Source organism: Emys orbicularis, chromosome 12 (genome assembly GCF_028017835.1).
Source record: "Emys orbicularis isolate rEmyOrb1 chromosome 12, rEmyOrb1.hap1, whole genome shotgun sequence".
Lineage (NCBI taxonomy): Eukaryota > Metazoa > Chordata > Testudines > Emydidae > Emys > Emys orbicularis.
Window position 1 is genome coordinate 49826711 of NC_088694.1, and position 15575 is coordinate 49842285.

The window sequence follows — 15575 nt, forward strand, 5'->3', positions numbered from 1 at the left end:
TCAGGATGACTGGCCAATCAGGTGATGGGAATGGACTGACTGGCCAAGGGCGGGGTCAGTCTGACAGATCAAGACTCATCCCTTGAGGGCGGAGGGGGCAGGTGTCCAGTTCCCTGGATCCCCGTGAGATTCCCTCAGGGGATAAAGCTTGGAAGTGGATCCCTCCCAAAGGGGGAGGCACAGGCAGATCCCATGTGGGGCTGGGAGTGGATCCCCGTGTGAGCTCCCTGCATGCGGTTGGGGCAGATTGTGGATCCCTGGTGGATCTGCTGGATCCACCTGGGGTTGAGAGTGGAAGTGGATCCCCTGCAGCCAGCTGGCTCCCCTCTTGGGGATGGGCCCCCACGCCTAGCTGGATCCCCCTGGTAGAATGCGAGCAGAGGGAGGCCAGACTCCTTGTGGGGCTGGGAGCAGATCCTATGATGAGATCCCTGGGGGGGAGGAGGAGATCCCCCATGGGCAATTGGCTGGATCCCTGGGGGCTTCCCCAGATCAACTGGATCCCATGTGGGGCTGGCGGTAGATCTCCCCATGGCAAGCAGGATTGCCTGGTAAGATCCCCTCCTGGTGGCACAGATCACAGGGGGGTCAGGATCTAATGGAGAGCAGATTCCGTGTAGGGCTGGCAAAGTATCCCAGAGACCTCAGCGGGGAGGGGATATACCCCACAACCCCCCACCCCCATTGCTGGCTGCGTGCTGACACCTGTAGTGCTATCGATATATATATATATAGGGGGGCTCGCGGGTAGCGGGGGGGCTGGGGCAATTGATTATTTTATTTTTATTTGATTTGGTTGGTTCTGATGATTTCTTTTTACAGATATCGGAATAAACTTTGTTAATAAAAATTAGTGTGGGGGTGTCTATAGGACCCAGGAGTCCTGGGTCCCGCCTCCCCTCCCAGAGCCGAGGCTAGAACCCAGGGGTCTAACCACTGGATGCTGCTCCCTTCCCAGGGCCAGGGAGAGAACCCAGGAGTCCTGGCGCCCAGCATGCGGCGCGGAAGGGGTTAACTCCCGGCCTTTCTCCTGGGCTGCGGCGAGTCTTCCTGGGCCACAGAAGGGCGGGGCCTGGGGCCGCTCTATCTCCCGGAAGCCGGGACTCGTCTGCTCCTCTCTGCTCCCCCCACGTGCTGCTGTGCGGGACTCGCTGGCTGCCGAGTCCCGGCCCCTCCCCCCGGCCTGAGCCCCCCATTGCCGGGCCCCTCCCCCGCTGCGCCCCCTCCTGGCCTGAGCCCCCCCATTGCCGGGCCCCTCCCCCGCTGCGCCCCCTCCCGGCCTGAGCCCCCCATTGCCGGGCCCCTCCCCCGCTGAGCCCCCCGATGGAGCCCGGTGGGCTGGGCCGGGTCCTGTCCGACCTGCTGCAGCCAGACAACGCCCTGATCCAGCAGGTGGGGGGGAGGACGCTGGGGGGAGCTGGCCTCACTGTGGGGCCGGGGGTATTGGGAAGGGAGTGCTGGGGGGCGCTGGGTTGGGGGGCAGGGGGATCTGGGCCCCTCCGTGACAATCTCTGCTCCCCCCCCCCAAGGCCACGGCCCAGCTGCGTGAGGCCTTCAGACACCCCGAGGTGCTGCCCCAGCTCTGCCAGCTGCTGGCAGGGGCCCCGGACCCCCAGGTAAGTGATCCCCCCTCCCCTAGGGGATCCCCTCTCCCCCCCGGGATCCCCGTCACCTTGTCTGACCCCCTCTGCTCAGGGGATCCCCGCCCCCTTCCCATCCTCTGTCTGACCCCCCCGCCCCGCTCTCTGCCCCCCAGATCCGGCAGCTGGCAGCCGTGCTCCTCCGCCGGCGTCTCACCAAGCACTGGCGGAAGCTGAACCCCGAGGAGCAGGACAGGTGGGTGCTGGGGCGCGAGGGGTCCCGCCCTCCCTGTCTGATGGGGCTGGGGTTCACCCTGCCTGACCCCCCCCTTTCTCTCTCTCTCAGGCTGAAGAACTTGGTTCTGGGAGCCCTGCAGCAGGAAGCAGAGTGAGTGTTGGGGGTGCGATTTCCTGCCCCACAGCCCCCTCCGCAGCCCCCTTCCCCTCCAGCAGGAAATGGAGGATTTGGGGAGGCCTCTCCTGCTCCTCCCCCGCCCCCCCTGGTCCTTGCAGTCCCTGGACCCCCTGTCCCCATCCCCCCTAGCTCCCACTGCCCCGTCCCTCCATCCCTACAACCCCAGAGCCCCCTGCCCCCCATTCCCCTTGCAATTCCAAACAGTGTGGGTGTCCCCCAAAGCCCTCCTGGGTCCCCCCTCTATCCCCCGCACCCACCCAACATGTCCCCCACCTGTGTCTTCCCCCCCCCAGGCACCAGGTCTCCGTGGCCCTGGCCCAGCTGGCCGCACTGCTTCTGCGGCACCAGGGGCTGGAGCGCTGGCCCCAGCTCCTGCAGCTCATCCAGCAGGGGGTGCGCGGCCCCGACCCCCACCACCGCCAGGTAGGGGGGGCTCCAGCTGGGGGAGCGGGGCAGGGAGCAGGGCCAGGCTGTCTTTCAAACCCTGAACCCCGGTCGATGGAGCTGCTGGTTCTGGGGACCTGGTTGGGGGGCTCCGATCTCGGGGAGGCCAGTTGGGGATTGGGGGGGGGGTCAGGGGACTGTGATTGGGGGGGAGGGCAGGCGGGGATAGGTGGGAGGCTGTGATTTGGGGAGTTGGTAGGTGGGGGGCTCTGACCCACAGGGTCTCCCTCCCCCGCAGATCTCGCTGCTGGTGCTGAGCTCGGCGCTGGAGTCGGACCCCGAGGCCTTCACCCCCCACTACACCGCCCTGCTGCGTCTCTTCCACAGCGCCCTGGGCCAGCGCGGCCAGCCGGGGGCGCTCTACTACAGCCTGCGGGGGCTGGCAGCCATGGCCGCCGGGCTGGGCTCCGACCACCTGGTGAGCCCCGGCCCCCTGAGCCTCTACCTTCCCCACGTCCCCCTGAGCCCCTGCCTGGCCCCATCCATCCCCCTGAGCCCCCCACCTTCCCCATGCACCCCTGAGCACCTGCCTGGCCCCACCCTCCCCCTGAGCCCCCCACCTTCCCCATGCACCCCTGAGCCCCTGCCTGGCCCCACCGTCCCCCTGAGTCCCCCATCTCCCCCTGAGCCCCCCACCTTCCCCATGAACCCCTGAGCCCCTGCCTGGCCCCACCGTCCCCCTGAGCCCCCCACCTCCCCTTGAGCCCCCACCTTCCCCACGTGCCCCTGAGCCCCCCATCCCCCGAGCCCTCTGCCCACCCCCGCCTTCCCCACGTGCCCTTGAGCCCCCGCCTTCCCCACGTGCCCTTGAGCCCCCGCCTTCCCCACGTGCCCTTGAGCCCCCGCCTTCCCCACGTGCCCTTGAGCCCCCACCCATCCCCTGGGCCCCCTGCCCGCCCCCGCCTTCCCCACGTGCCCTTGAGCCCCCTGCCCGCCCCCGCCTTCCCCACGTGCCCTTGAGCCCCCTGCCCGCCCCCGCCTTCCCCACATGCCCTTGAGCCCCCACCCATCCCCTGAGCCCCCTGCCCGCTCCGCATTCCCCACGCGCCCCTGAGCCCCTCACCAACTCCACACACCCCAGAACTCACCATCCCTCCTGAGCCCCTCACCAGAGCCCCCTATGCGCCAGAACCCCCTGGGCCTCCTATCTGTCCCCCACCATGCCCTGTTCCCCGGAACCCACCGATCCCTCATTCCCCCCTATCCCCCGACTCCCCCAGCCATTCCCTCCTCCTGCCTCCAGGAGATGGGGGATCCCTGTATCTCGGGGGGTCCCCCCTCATCCCGTCTGTCTCCACCCCCCCAGAATCTCATGCGCTCCCTGGTCCCGAAGATTATCTCGGCCGTCAGGCAGCTGATTCCCGTTAACGAGGTGAGGGGGGGAATGAGGGGTTATTGGGGGGCACTGGCATGGGGGAGGGGCTGGGGGGGTTGTATGGCGTGTCGAGGCCCCTGACTCGGGTGTGTCCGCCCCCCCCCCCCCCCCCCCCCAGGTGCACGCCAGCGAAGCCATGGAGGTCTTTGACGAGCTGATGGAGAGCGAGGTCTCAGTCATTGTCCAGCATCTCTCCGACGTCGTCGGCTTCTGCCTGGAGGTGAGCCAGGGAACCCGGGTGGCCGTGAGCCTCCTCCAGCCCGCAGGGGGACCCAAGCGTCCGGGTGGCCGCGAGCCCCCTCCCCCTCCGCAGGGGGACCCAGGCATCTGGGCAACTCCCTGAACACCCACACCCGCACGGCCGCTCGCACACGCAGCTTCACAGGGTTACAGAGATCCCTTCTGGGCAACCCAGGCCTCCGGGCAATTCCATGAGCCCCATTCCCCCAGCGGGGAACCCAGGTGTCCGGGCAGTGCCAACGGTTGCTCCTCTCCCCAGGTGGCGTCGAACCGGGCGCTGGGGGACGCGCTGCGGGTGAAGGCGCTTTCCACCCTCAGCTTCCTCATCAAACTGCGGGGCAAGGTAGGTGGGCCGGGGGGCTCAGGGGGATGAGGATTGGGGTTCGGGGAGTGCTGGCTGGCTGGGAGGAATGAGGGGGGGTGTGACAATGCGGTTCTGGCGGGACCCAACTGAGAGTGCCAACTCAGGACAAATTGCTAAAACAGGGCAGTTACAGCCCAAGGCTGGGGTTTCTCTACCTCTAAGGCAACCAAACCAGCCAGACTAAGAGGACTTCGGTCTCACCCCACTGGCTAACCACAACCTCACAAGCAATTTCCTTAGACACTCCAGTTTCCCAGTATCACCACCAGTGCCGCTCGTTATGGGGGATAAATGGTTATGAAAACCAATATCCCAATATACACAAAAAGGGTTCTCTCGATCCCAAAGGACCAAGCCCCAGATCCAGGTCAATATACAAATCAGATCTTTCCCACAAATCACGCTGTTACCAATCCTTTAGAATCTAAAATCTAAAGGTTTATTCATAAAAGGGAAAAAGATAGAGATGAGAGCTAGAATTGGTTAAATGGAATCAATTACATACAGTAATGGCAAAGTTCTTGGTTCAGGCTTGCAGCAGCGATGGAATAAACTGCAGGTTCAAATCAAGTCTCTGGAATACACCCCCACTGGGATGGGTCCTCAGTCCTTTGTTCAAAGCTTCAGCTTGTAGTAAAGTTCCTCCAGAGGTATGAAGCAGGATTGAAGACAAAATGGAGATGGGGCATCAGCCTTATATAGTCTTTTCCAGGTGTAAGAACACCTCTTTGTTCTTACTGTGGAAAATTACAGCAACATGGAGTCTGGAGTCATATGGGCCAGTTCCTGCATACTTTGCTGAGTTACAAGGCGTATCTGCCTTCTCTCCATGGGTCCATTGTATAGCTGATGGTCCTTAATGGGCCATCAAGGAGGCTAGGCAGAGCTAATCCCAGCTTGTCTGGGATGTCACCCAGAAGCATAGCATAAATTTGCCATACAGACAGTATAGTGCCAAGATTCATAACTTCAACTACAAAACTGATACACACATATACACAGCATAATCATAACCAGTAAACCCTGACCTTGTCTAAGACACCCCAATTGACCCCCTTTATACAAGATTTGGGTGCCACTACAGGACCTTGGTTGCAACAATGATCTATATGGTCCCAATTAATGTCAATAACGTCACAGGGGGCCGGCTGGCATGGGGGGTCGGGATTGGGGGGCTGGGGGCGGGTTCAGGGCTCGGGGCTCAGGTTCTCCCCCCGCAGGCTGTGCTGAAGCAGCGGCTGCTGCCCCCCGTGCTGGATGCCCTGTTCCCCATCCTGAGCGCGGAGCCCCCCCCGGGGCAGCTGGACGCCGAGGACCAGGAGGGCGAGGACGAGGGGGACGAGGCCCAGACCCCTAAACATGTGGCCGCCCAGGTGAGCCCCCCAATGCTCCCCTGCGCTGGGGGTGGGCTGAGGAGCCCGGGGGGAGGGGACCCCTGGCTGGTACGGGGGGGGGAAATCTGGAGCCGTCGCCCTCCGTCACCCTCATTTCTCCCTCCAGGTGATCGACATGCTGGCCCTGCACCTGCCCCCTGAGAAACTCTTCCCCCAGCTGGTGAGAGCCTGGGGGGCGGGACTGTGGCTGGGGGCAAGGCCTGTGGCTGGCTGGGGGCAGGCTGTGTGGCTGGTTGTGGGGTGGGCCAGTGACATGGCAGGAGTGGGACCAGCTGGGGGCGGGGCTGGGGCTGGCTGGGGGCAGAGCAATGGGGGGGCCTGTGGCTGGCTAGAGGGGTGAGGCTGGGACAGGGCAGGGGGCGGGGCCTGTGCCTCACTGGGGGTGGGGCCATGGGGCTGGGGCAGGGCCTGTGACTGGCTGGAGAGGTGAGGCTGGGGCAGAGGGCGGGGCAATTCGACTGGAGCAGTGAGGCTGGGGCAGAGGACGGGGCCATTTGACTGGGGCAGGGCCTGTGGCTGGCTGGAGAGGTGAGGCAGGGGGTGGAGCCATGGGGGTGGGGCAGGACCTGTGGCTGGCTGGAGGGGTGAGGCTGGGGCAGGGGGCGGGGCCATTGGAGTGGGGCGGGGCCTGTGGCTGGCTGGGGGGGCAGGTAACAACCCAACCTCTTCTGTCCACCCCCAGATGCCGCACCTGGAGCCGGCCCTGCGGAGCCCCCAGCCCTACCAGCGCAAGGCCGGGCTCATGGTGGTGGCGGTGCTGGCCGAGGGCTGTGGGGATCACATCCGCACCAGGTGGGCTGTTCCCTGGGGGGGCTGTGCGGGTGGGGCAGGGAGACACGCTGTGGGGTGCTGACTTCATGCGGGGGGGTGAATCCTGCTGGGGGGCCCATTTCTGCTCTGGGGGCCACTGGACTCAGCAGCAGGGGGCTGGGTACGCAGCGTTGTCCTGTCCCCCAGGGGGGTCGCTGCCGGTGGCCCTATGGGGCATAGGACACATGCTCGGCAGAGCCCATTGCGATCGGGCGAGGGAAGCTTGTTTTGGGGGGCCCCTGACTGGCCCCTTCTGCCCCACCAGGCATCTACAGCCCCTGCTGGGGGTGATTTGCCGGTCGCTGGCCGACGAGAGCCTAGTGGTGCGGAGTGCGGCCCTCTTCGCCCTGGGGCAGTTCTCGGAGAACCTGCAGGTCGGGGGGCTGGGGGTGGGAGCGGGGGGGGCAAGGGGTGATGGGAGGGGGCCGGGGCAGGGAGGGGTACCATGGGGTCACAGGGTTATTGGGGGGGCTGGGGGAGATTGGGGGTCACAGGGTGGTGGGGGGCTAGGGCTGGGGTAAGGAAGGGGCACCAGGGGGTTATGGGGAAATCGGGAGGGAGGCTGGGGCAAGGAGGCACGACTGGGGGGCCTGGGTGGATGGAAGGGGTGCTGGCGTAAGGGGGGGGTCATGGGGTGATGGGGGGGGCCTCTGACTGACTCTCCCCCTCCCCCCCCAGCCCGACATCACGGCCTATGTGGGGGAGGTGCTGCCGCTGCTGCTGTCCTACCTCGGGGGGGTGGAGCTGGCACGGGGGGGCCACCTGGCCAAGGCCTACTACGCCTTGGAGAACTTCGTGGAGAGTCTCGGTGAGGACCCTGGCGTCCGGGAAAGCTCCCTGCCCCTGTCCTGGCTGGGGGACCCTGGGGTCCAGGTCACCCCCTTCTTTCTTCAGTTGGGGAACCCAGGGGTCCGGGTGCACCACCCCATTCCTCTACCTGCCTGCTGGAGAACCCAGGCATCCGGGACACCCAGGTGCCCCTGACCCCCGGCTGAGGAGCCGCCCCCCCCCCACCCCCCCAACCCAGGTGTCCGGGCAGGGCTGTAACCTCCCCTCACGCAGGAGCCGGGATCGAGCCGTTCCTGCCGGTGCTGATGGAGCAGACGCTGGGGACCCTGCGCGCCCCGGGGGGGCCCCGCCCCAAGGAGCTGGCCATCAGCGCGCTGGGGGCCATCGGTGAGTGACACCCCCCCCCGAACCGACCCCCCTCCTCGGCTTCCCCCCACGGCCCCCTGGGGCCATGGGTGAGTGACCCCCCCCCCCTCGGCTCCCCTCCATGGCCCCCCAAACCGCCCCCCACAGTCCCTTGGGGCCATGGGTGAGTGACTCCCCTGAACCGCCCCCACAGCCCCCTGGGGCCATGGGTGAGTGACCCCCTCCGAACCGCCCGCCCTCAGCTCCTCCCCACGGACCCCTGGGACCATGGGTGAGTGACCCCCCCCACCTCGGCTCCCCTCCATGGCCCCCCAAACCGCCCCCCACAGCCCCCTGGGGCCATGGGTGAGTGACCTCCCCGAACAGCCCCCCCTCGGCTCCCCCCCCACGGCCCCCTGGGACCATGGGTGAGTGACCCCCCTGAACTGCCCCCTCTCGGCTCCCCCACAGTGCCCTGGGTAAGTGATCCCCTGAACCGCCCCCCTCAGCTGCTCCCCCTCGCTCCTCCCCACTATCCTAGGGGCCAATGGTGAGTGACTCGCAGGCCCCCTTGGACCCCCAGCCCCCCTGCGCTCAGCATCTCCCCCGTGGTCAGGTCCATGTGTCCATCTGACCCCGGGTCTGTCCGTCTGTCGCAGCCTCGGCCGCCCAGCGCGCCATGGGGCCGTATCTGCCCCACGTCCTGGAGCAGCTTCGCCGCTTCCTGCCTCCCGCCGCCCCCCAGGAGCAGCGCCCCCTGCAGTGCCAGGCCGTTGGTGAGTGACCCCTGACCCCCCCCCTCACCAATCCCTAACCCTGCCCCCCGCTGCCCCCCAGGAGCAGCGCCCCCTGCAGTGCCAGGCCGTGGGTGAGTGACCCCTGACCCCTCCCACCGATCCCTAACCCTGCCCCCTGCCACCCCCCAGGAGCAGCGCCCCCTGCAGTGCCAGGCCGTGGGTGAGTGACCCCTGACCCCTCCCACCGATCCCTAACCCTGCCCCCTGCCACCCCCCAGGAGCAGCGCCCCCTGCAGTGCCTGGCTGTGGGTGAGTGCCCCCCCCCCGGCCGCGGTGTCTGACGCTCCCCTCCCCCGCAGAGACGCTGGGGGTGCTGGTGCGGGCGCTGGGGCGTGAGGTAGTGGGACCCCTGGCGGAGGAGAGCTGCCAGCTGGGGCTGGGCCTGGCCGAGGGGCAGGACGACCCCGACCTACGGCGCTGCACGTGAGTGACCCCCCCCGCCTCCCCCGGGTGGTGCCCCCACCTCCCCCGACCTGCAGCCCCTGACCCCCGTCTCCCCCCAGGTACAGCCTCTTCGCCGCGCTCTCCTGTGCCATGGGGGACGACCTGGCCCCCCATCTGCCCCGGATCACCACCCTGCTTCTCTACTCCCTCAAATCCACTGAGGGCCTTGTGGTGAGTCCCCTGCCTCCGCTCCTCCAGGGCTGCGAGCTTCCCCCCAAACAGTGCCCCTGGCCGGCCTCGGGGCTGGGCGCATCGTCGTCTCCCCCCACCACCACGCCCCCCTGGCTGTGCCTCGGAGAAGGGAGTGCCCCCCCCAGGCCCTGCCCCTGCTGGCTAGGTGGAGGAGGGGACCTTGGGGCTGCGAGCTTCCCCACAGTGGTGCTCCCGCAAGCCGGGGCGTGGGGGAAGGGACTCAGGCTGGGGAGCACCGGGGGGTGTTGGGGGAAGGGGAAATGCCCCCTATCGTGTCATGACCTGCCCCCGTCGCCCCCAGCCCCCTGCTGGGGACACCAGCTCCTTCCTGCTGTTCGAAGACGAGGAGGAGGAGGCCGAGGTGGAGGGGGAGGAAGATCTGGACGGGGAGGACGATGACGAGGAGGAGGAAGAGCTGTTCGGGTATGGGGGGGGCAGAGCTGGGGGAGGGCTTTGAGGTGGGGGAGCCCCGGGGAGGGGCTGAGGGTTGGGGGAGGGGAGCCCTGGGTGGGGGTGGAGTCGGGGGGCTGGGGAAGGGGGGCCAGTGGGGCTGAGGTGTGGGAGGGGCACTTGGGGGAGCCCCCCCGTCTGACCCTGCCCCCCCGCTCCCCCAGGCTGAGCGTGGAAAGCGCCTACGTGGACGAGAAGGAGGACGCTTGCGCCGCCCTGGGGGAGATCGCGGTGAACGCCAGGTATGGGGGTGTGTGTCTTGGGACGGCTGCCCTGGGGGGGGGGGATCTGGGGGCCGGGGGGGCTGTATCTCCGGGGGCCTAACCCGTCCGTCCGTCTGTCCCAGTGTCGCCTTCCTGCCCTACCTGGAGAGCTGCGTCCCGGAGGTCTTCCAGCTGCTGGAGGTAGCCGGGGAGGGGGAGGGAAGGATTTGGGGGGCAGCGGGGGGTTAGCGATAGGGGGTGGGGGCGCAGGCTGGGGGGGGCTCAGGGTTAACCCTTTCCTCGCTGATCCGGGGTGATGCGCTGTGGGGAGCCGATGGGGTAATGGGGGGAGCAGGGAGCTGTGACCCCCCGCCTCAACTTCCCCTCTCCCTCCAGTTCCCCCACCTGGGGGTCCGGAAAGCCGCCTACGAAGCCCTGGGCCAGTTTTGCATCGCGCTGCACCGGGTCTGCGAGCGGGACCCTTCTGAGCCCCATGCCGCCTGTGAGTTGGGGGAGGGGGTGGTCACAGCCCTGGGATTTGGGATGTTGCTGGGCTGGGGGGAACACGGGTGCACCGCCGGGGGCAGCTCGCAGCCCCAGGGTCGGCCGGGGGGTTTGTGGCAGCTGGGGAAGGGGGGTCACTGCAGGGGGAAGCTCGCAGCCCCGGGGCCAGGGTGGGAAGCGTACAGGACGGGTTGAGCTCATGGGATGGGGGGTAGCATGGGGGACGCTTGCAGCCCCGGGGCCGGGATGGGAAGCTTGCAGGGTGGGGGGAGCTTGTGGGGCACCGTGGGGGAAGCTCACAGCCCAGGGGCAGGGGTGGGAAGCGTGCAGGGTGGGGGGAGCTCGGAGCCCTGCACTGATCCCCGTGTCATTCCCCCTTCCTCTCCCCCCCCCCCCCCCCCCAGCGCTGCAGCGGCTGCTGGGCCTGGCGCTGCCGGCCATGGCGCGGGGCGTGCACCGGGAGCGGGAGCGGCTGGTGGCCATGGCGGTGCTGGAGGCGTTGGGCGCGGTGCTCACCGCCTGCCGGCAGGAGGCGCTGCGGAGCCCGGGGCGCCTGGCCGAGCTCTGCGGGGCCCTTCGCGCTGTGCTGGAGAGGAAGGTACTGGCCGGGGGGGACACGGGGCCTTTCCCCTCTGGGACGGGGGTGGAACGTAGAGGGCTCAGGGGGGAGGACCGGCTGACTGGGGGGCTGGGGCATGGGGAGCGGGGGGGACCAGTTGGTTCGGGGTGGGGCCTAGGACACGGGGGTCAGGGGAAGCCCGGCTGGTTCGGGGGAGGGACGGGACACGGAAAGGGGCGTTTGGGGGTCCCCAGTACTGAGCTCTCTTCTCTCCCCCCATCCCCCCAGACGGCTTGCCAGGACGACGGCTTGGACGAGGAAGATGAGGAGGATGAAGAGCAGGTGACCTGGTTGGGGGCTATGAGGGGCTGCATGGAGCAGAGGGGCTGGAGATCAGGGGGCAGGGGAGGAAGAAATGGGGGCTCTGGGGGGTTGCTGGTAGGTGGGGGCTGCAGGGCGGGGGGATTTGGGAACTGGGGGTCGGAGGGGTAGTCAGGGATTCTGGGGGGTGCAGGGTGGGGGCTGGGGGGTGGTGGGGGATTTAGGGGGGCAGGGGATTTTGGGATGGAGTCAGGGGTTGTTCAGGCTTCTGGGGGGCCATGGGATTGCAGGGCGGAGGGCTTTGGGGGGGCAGGGCCTGTGGGGTACAGCTGGGCTCCCCCCGCTCCCCCCAGGCGGAGTACGACGCCATGCTGCTGGAGTACGCGGGGGAGGGGATCCCCGCCCTGGCCATGGCCGCAGGGGGCGACACCTTCGCCCCGTATTTCGCCGGCTTCCTGCCCCTGCTGCTCAACAAAATGGTGAGTGTGTGTCTGCGCCCCCCTCCCCCCCCCCCCCCCCGGGACCCAGGCATCTGGGCCGGTTCCCCCTTCTCTCTCCCACTCTTCATGGGGACACAGGTGTCTGGGCTGGTTCCCCCTTCATGCCCCCCCCCCATGGGGACCCAGGCATCAGGGCCGGTTCCCCCTTTCTGACCCCACACCCCATGGGGACCCAGGTGTCCGGGCTGGTTCCCCCTTCATGCCCCCCCCCCTGGGGACCCAGGCATCAGGGCCGGTTCCCCCTTTCTGACCCCACACCCCATGGGGACCCAGGTGTCCGGGCTGGTTCCCCCTTCATGCCCCCCCCCATGGGGACCCAGGCATCAGGGCCGGTTCCCCCTTTCTGACCCCACACCCCATGGGGACCCAGGTGTCCAGGCTGGTTCCCCCTTCTCCCATTGCCCCACCACCCCCGGAGACCCAGGTGTCTGGGCACAATTGCCCCTCCCCCCCACCCACCCCCAGGGACCTAGGGGTCCAGGCAGGTTTCCTCCGCTCCACTGAACCCGGGTGGCTGTGGGCTCCCCCTGCTGAACCCAGGCATCCGGGCCCCCCTCGCTCTCCCCCCAGAAGCCCAGCTGCTCGGTGGCGGAGCGCTCCTTCGCTGTGGGGACGCTGGCGGAGACGCTGGGGGGGCTGGGCCGGGCCACGGCCCCCTTTGTGCCCCGGCTCCTTCCCCCCTTCCTGGGGGCCGCCCGGGACTCCGACCCCGAAGTGCGCAGCAACGGCGTCTTTGCGCTGGGGGTGCTGGCCGAGCACGGCGGGGAGGCCCTGCTCCCGTATCCTGACCCACGGCGGGGGCTGCAGGGTGTGGGGGGCTGCCTGACCCATGGCAGGGTGTGGGGGGCTGCCTGACCCATGGCGGGGGCTGCATGGGGGTTATGCAGGTTACTAGGGGTCATCTAGGTGGATGGGTTGGGGGCCAAGAGGGAGTTGGGGGGGCAGGGAGGGGGGTATCGTCTGAAGTGGGGGGGTCTGACCTGGGGGGTCTCTGCTGTGGGGAGGCCAGGGGTACATGGGGGTGAGAGGCTGTGGGGTGGTTTGGAGGGAGGGTCCCTTGCTGCTCCCCTTTTCCTTAACCCCCGCCCCCCCAGACACTACCCTAAGATCCTGGCCTTGCTGGCGGGGGGCAGCGCCCAGGAGCCGAGCGCCCGCGTCCGGGACAACGTCTGTGGGGCCGTCGCCCGCATGGTCCTGAGCCAGCCCCAGGCCCTGCCCCTCAGCCAGGTGAGGGGGCACGATGGGGGGCTTTCCCCGTGAGGCGGGGAATGGGGGGCAGGGAATGGGGCGTGGAGCCTTGCCCCTCTAGGGGGCTCTGGCTGGCGGGGGGGCGGGGCCTTGTCCCTCTAGGGGGGCTGGCCCCAGCTGGCCGGGGTGCTAGCAGGGGGTCTGTCTAACGGGGTCTCCCCCCAGGTGTTCCCCGCCCTGCTCCGCTCCCTGCCCCTCACGGAGGATTTTGAGGAGAATAAAACCGTTTTCCGCTGCATCAGTTTCCTGTACGAGAACGCCCCCCAGCAGGTACCACCCCATGGGGGGCCTGGAGGCAGGCTGGGGGGGGCTCCTGTTCCAGTGGTTGATGGGGACTGATCTGGGGAGGGGATTTGGGTGGGCTGTGGGGGTCCCTGTTCCAGGAGCGAGGGGTCTTTTGGGGGCTCTTATCTGGGGGTTTGGGAGGGTTAAATCCCTGTGACTAAGGGGGTTTGGGGGTGTGAACCGCAATGGGGGGCAGAACACAGTGCAGAGAGGCGTCTCCCCTTCAGGTGGGGGGTGATGGGGGGGCTCTCCAGTGGGTGACAGGATGAGGGTATCGGGGGGGATATCGGGGTCTCACCGCTGTCCCGTCCCCCCCAGGTGCTGCAGCAGGTGGGGGAGGTGGTGCGGGCCAGTAGCACTGTCTTGGGGACCGACCATCTCCCGGCAGGTAAGTTGGGGGTGTCCGAAAGGGAGGGGGCTGGGGATCCCGCCATTGAGCAAGAGGGGACGTCTCTTCCCCCTCACCTTCCCTTGCCTTGGGGTGCGGGATCCTGAGGGTGTGTCTCCCATCTAACCCCCCGGCTCCCCCCAGATGCCCAGGTCTCCCTTCTCTCCCTGCTGCGGCATCTCTTTGCCCGCTGCCCCACGGAGTTCCAGGCGGCCCTGCTGGCCCTGCCCCCCGACGCCAACGCCCGGATCAGCGGGGCCCTCGGCTCAGCGTGAGGTGAGTGCGGCGGGACGAGGAGGTGGGGGGTCCTGCCGAGAACGACTCTCACTGCACCTTCTTTCCCCTCCAGGGACACGGCCCCTCCTTGCTAAAGTGACCCCTGGCGAGTACAGTCAAGCCCCCTCTGCCTGTTCTCCCCCCAAATGGCCAACTCTGGGCCCCCCAGATTGTTCTCATCACTGGGGAGGCCCTTCGGAGCATATGATTGAACTGTCTGCCTGTATCCAACACCATCGCAGAGAGGACTCAGTTTGTGGTCTCGTCTGCTCCACCTGTCTTCTCACTCGCCATCACTGCGAAGGAGGGATCCGAGTACTGTTTGGTCACCAGTTGCCTGTAACTTTCACCCACTGCCCACGTGGAGGGGATAGCTCCTGTCATTCACCAGGGCTGCCTGTAGTTTGATTTCCTCCACCAATGTAAGAGCGAATTAGAGATGTGGTATGAATGGATTCTGCCTGTACCTGTCACCAGTGGGAGGAGGACTTCAGTTACGGTGTTTGATCCTTCTTCCGCCTCTATGCAGCACTGGTGTGGGAAAAAAACCAAGTCATGTTGTGATCTGGTTCTGTCGGTGGTTAGCACCATGGTCATGGTATTGAACAGGATCCTCCCATGTATTTCACCGTGGATTTGAGGGGCAGTCTCACCTGTAATTGTTGCTGCCCTAAAGAGGGGGGTATTAGTCTCATTGTTATCCAGTTGGCCTGTAGTTTTTGGATCCCGTTGCTTGCCTGTATTTATTCTTCCTCTGCTGATGGGAGTTGCATCACTAACCGGTTCACCTGTAGTTTTTTCACCTAGCACACTCATGAGATGACCATGTTCAGCTGCTTCACTGTTGCCAAGAAGGAGGATTTTGTCTGGCTGTTCAACCACCTCACCTGTTCTTTCACCCACCATGGCTGCAGGGAGTCTGAATCCTGTAGTTACCCCGGTTCGCCTGTTGGTTTGTCACCCCCAGCCAAAACAAGAGGGGATTTCTTTGCTCAGTTTGCCTGTAGCTTTTCACTAACCAGCATCTCACATGCGAGTCTGTCTTGCTGTTACCCATTTCACGCATAGCTGTTACTCATCCTATGGAGGAGTTGACTTCCAAGTGTGAACCAGTGTGCCTGTTTCATCCCTCCCCCACTGCAGGGGTGAGCCTGAGTTGCATTGTCATCTAGGCCGCCTGTATTTCTTCACGCGCTATCTACAGCAGGGTTTCAGCCTCAACATTAATATGTTGGACTGTATCTTCCAATGGCATGGGGAGAATTCAATCACAGGGTGAGTGGTCTGGCTGTGTCTTCACCTATCACCTCGAGGGTGGTATTGTCTCAGTGCCAGTCTGCTCTCCCTGTATGTTTTCACCTTGAGAAGTGGTTTCCATACTGTTTCTTAATCAGTTCACCTGTGATTTTACTTTTCACCTGCCGCCAGCCAGGTGTATTTAAGTCTGGTTGTTCACTCAGCTGATGTTCTACCCCCACCAGAGTAGCCAACATGCTTAGTGCTGGTGGTGTTTTGGGGTGGTTCTAGGTCTGAGCAATACCCCCTATTCCTGTATTTAATACCTCTTTGACGGTTGTTTTTTTTGATGAGAGAAAAATCTATATTCTATACCTTGGAATAAAATAATGTTTGCCTGAGACAGCGGGTCTCTT

At 65.9% G+C, this 15575-nt stretch overlaps 1 protein-coding gene across 1 annotated transcript; it reads left to right on the forward strand.

Moving 5' to 3' along the window:
* The first annotated feature begins 1323 nt into the window (after positions 1-1323).
* Positions 1324-15558, forward strand: IPO4 (importin 4). Its single transcript, XM_065414544.1, has 31 exons — positions 1324-1392; positions 1530-1616; positions 1757-1836; positions 1927-1968; positions 2289-2418; positions 2678-2857; positions 3746-3811; positions 3933-4034; positions 4314-4397; positions 5639-5791; positions 5919-5972; positions 6495-6604; positions 6888-6996; positions 7301-7430; positions 7685-7798; positions 8416-8532; positions 8853-8976; positions 9057-9168; positions 9491-9612; positions 9804-9881; positions 9986-10043; positions 10239-10344; positions 10751-10944; positions 11194-11247; positions 11580-11705; positions 12297-12505; positions 12821-12953; positions 13140-13244; positions 13578-13647; positions 13792-13923; positions 13997-15558. The coding sequence occupies exons 1-30, from the start codon at positions 1324-1326 to the stop codon at positions 13920-13922; spliced, it is 3249 nt and encodes a 1082-aa protein (XP_065270616.1). The 3' UTR covers position 13923; positions 13997-15558.
* The last annotated feature ends 17 nt before the right edge of the window (positions 15559-15575 follow it).

Bases quoted from the DNA above. Each gene is read 5' to 3' on its own strand.
- IPO4 (XM_065414544.1), top strand. From the start codon at position 1,324: ATGGAGCCCGGTGGGCTGGGCCGGGTCCTGTCCGACCTGCTGCAGCCA. The intron at 1,837-1,926 runs GTGGGTGCTGGG...TCTCTCTCTCAG, and splicing joins AACCCCGAGGAGCAGGACAG to GCTGAAGAACTTGGTTCTGG. The intron at 6,997-7,300 runs GTCGGGGGGCTG...CTCCCCCCCCAG, and splicing joins AGTTCTCGGAGAACCTGCAG to CCCGACATCACGGCCTATGT.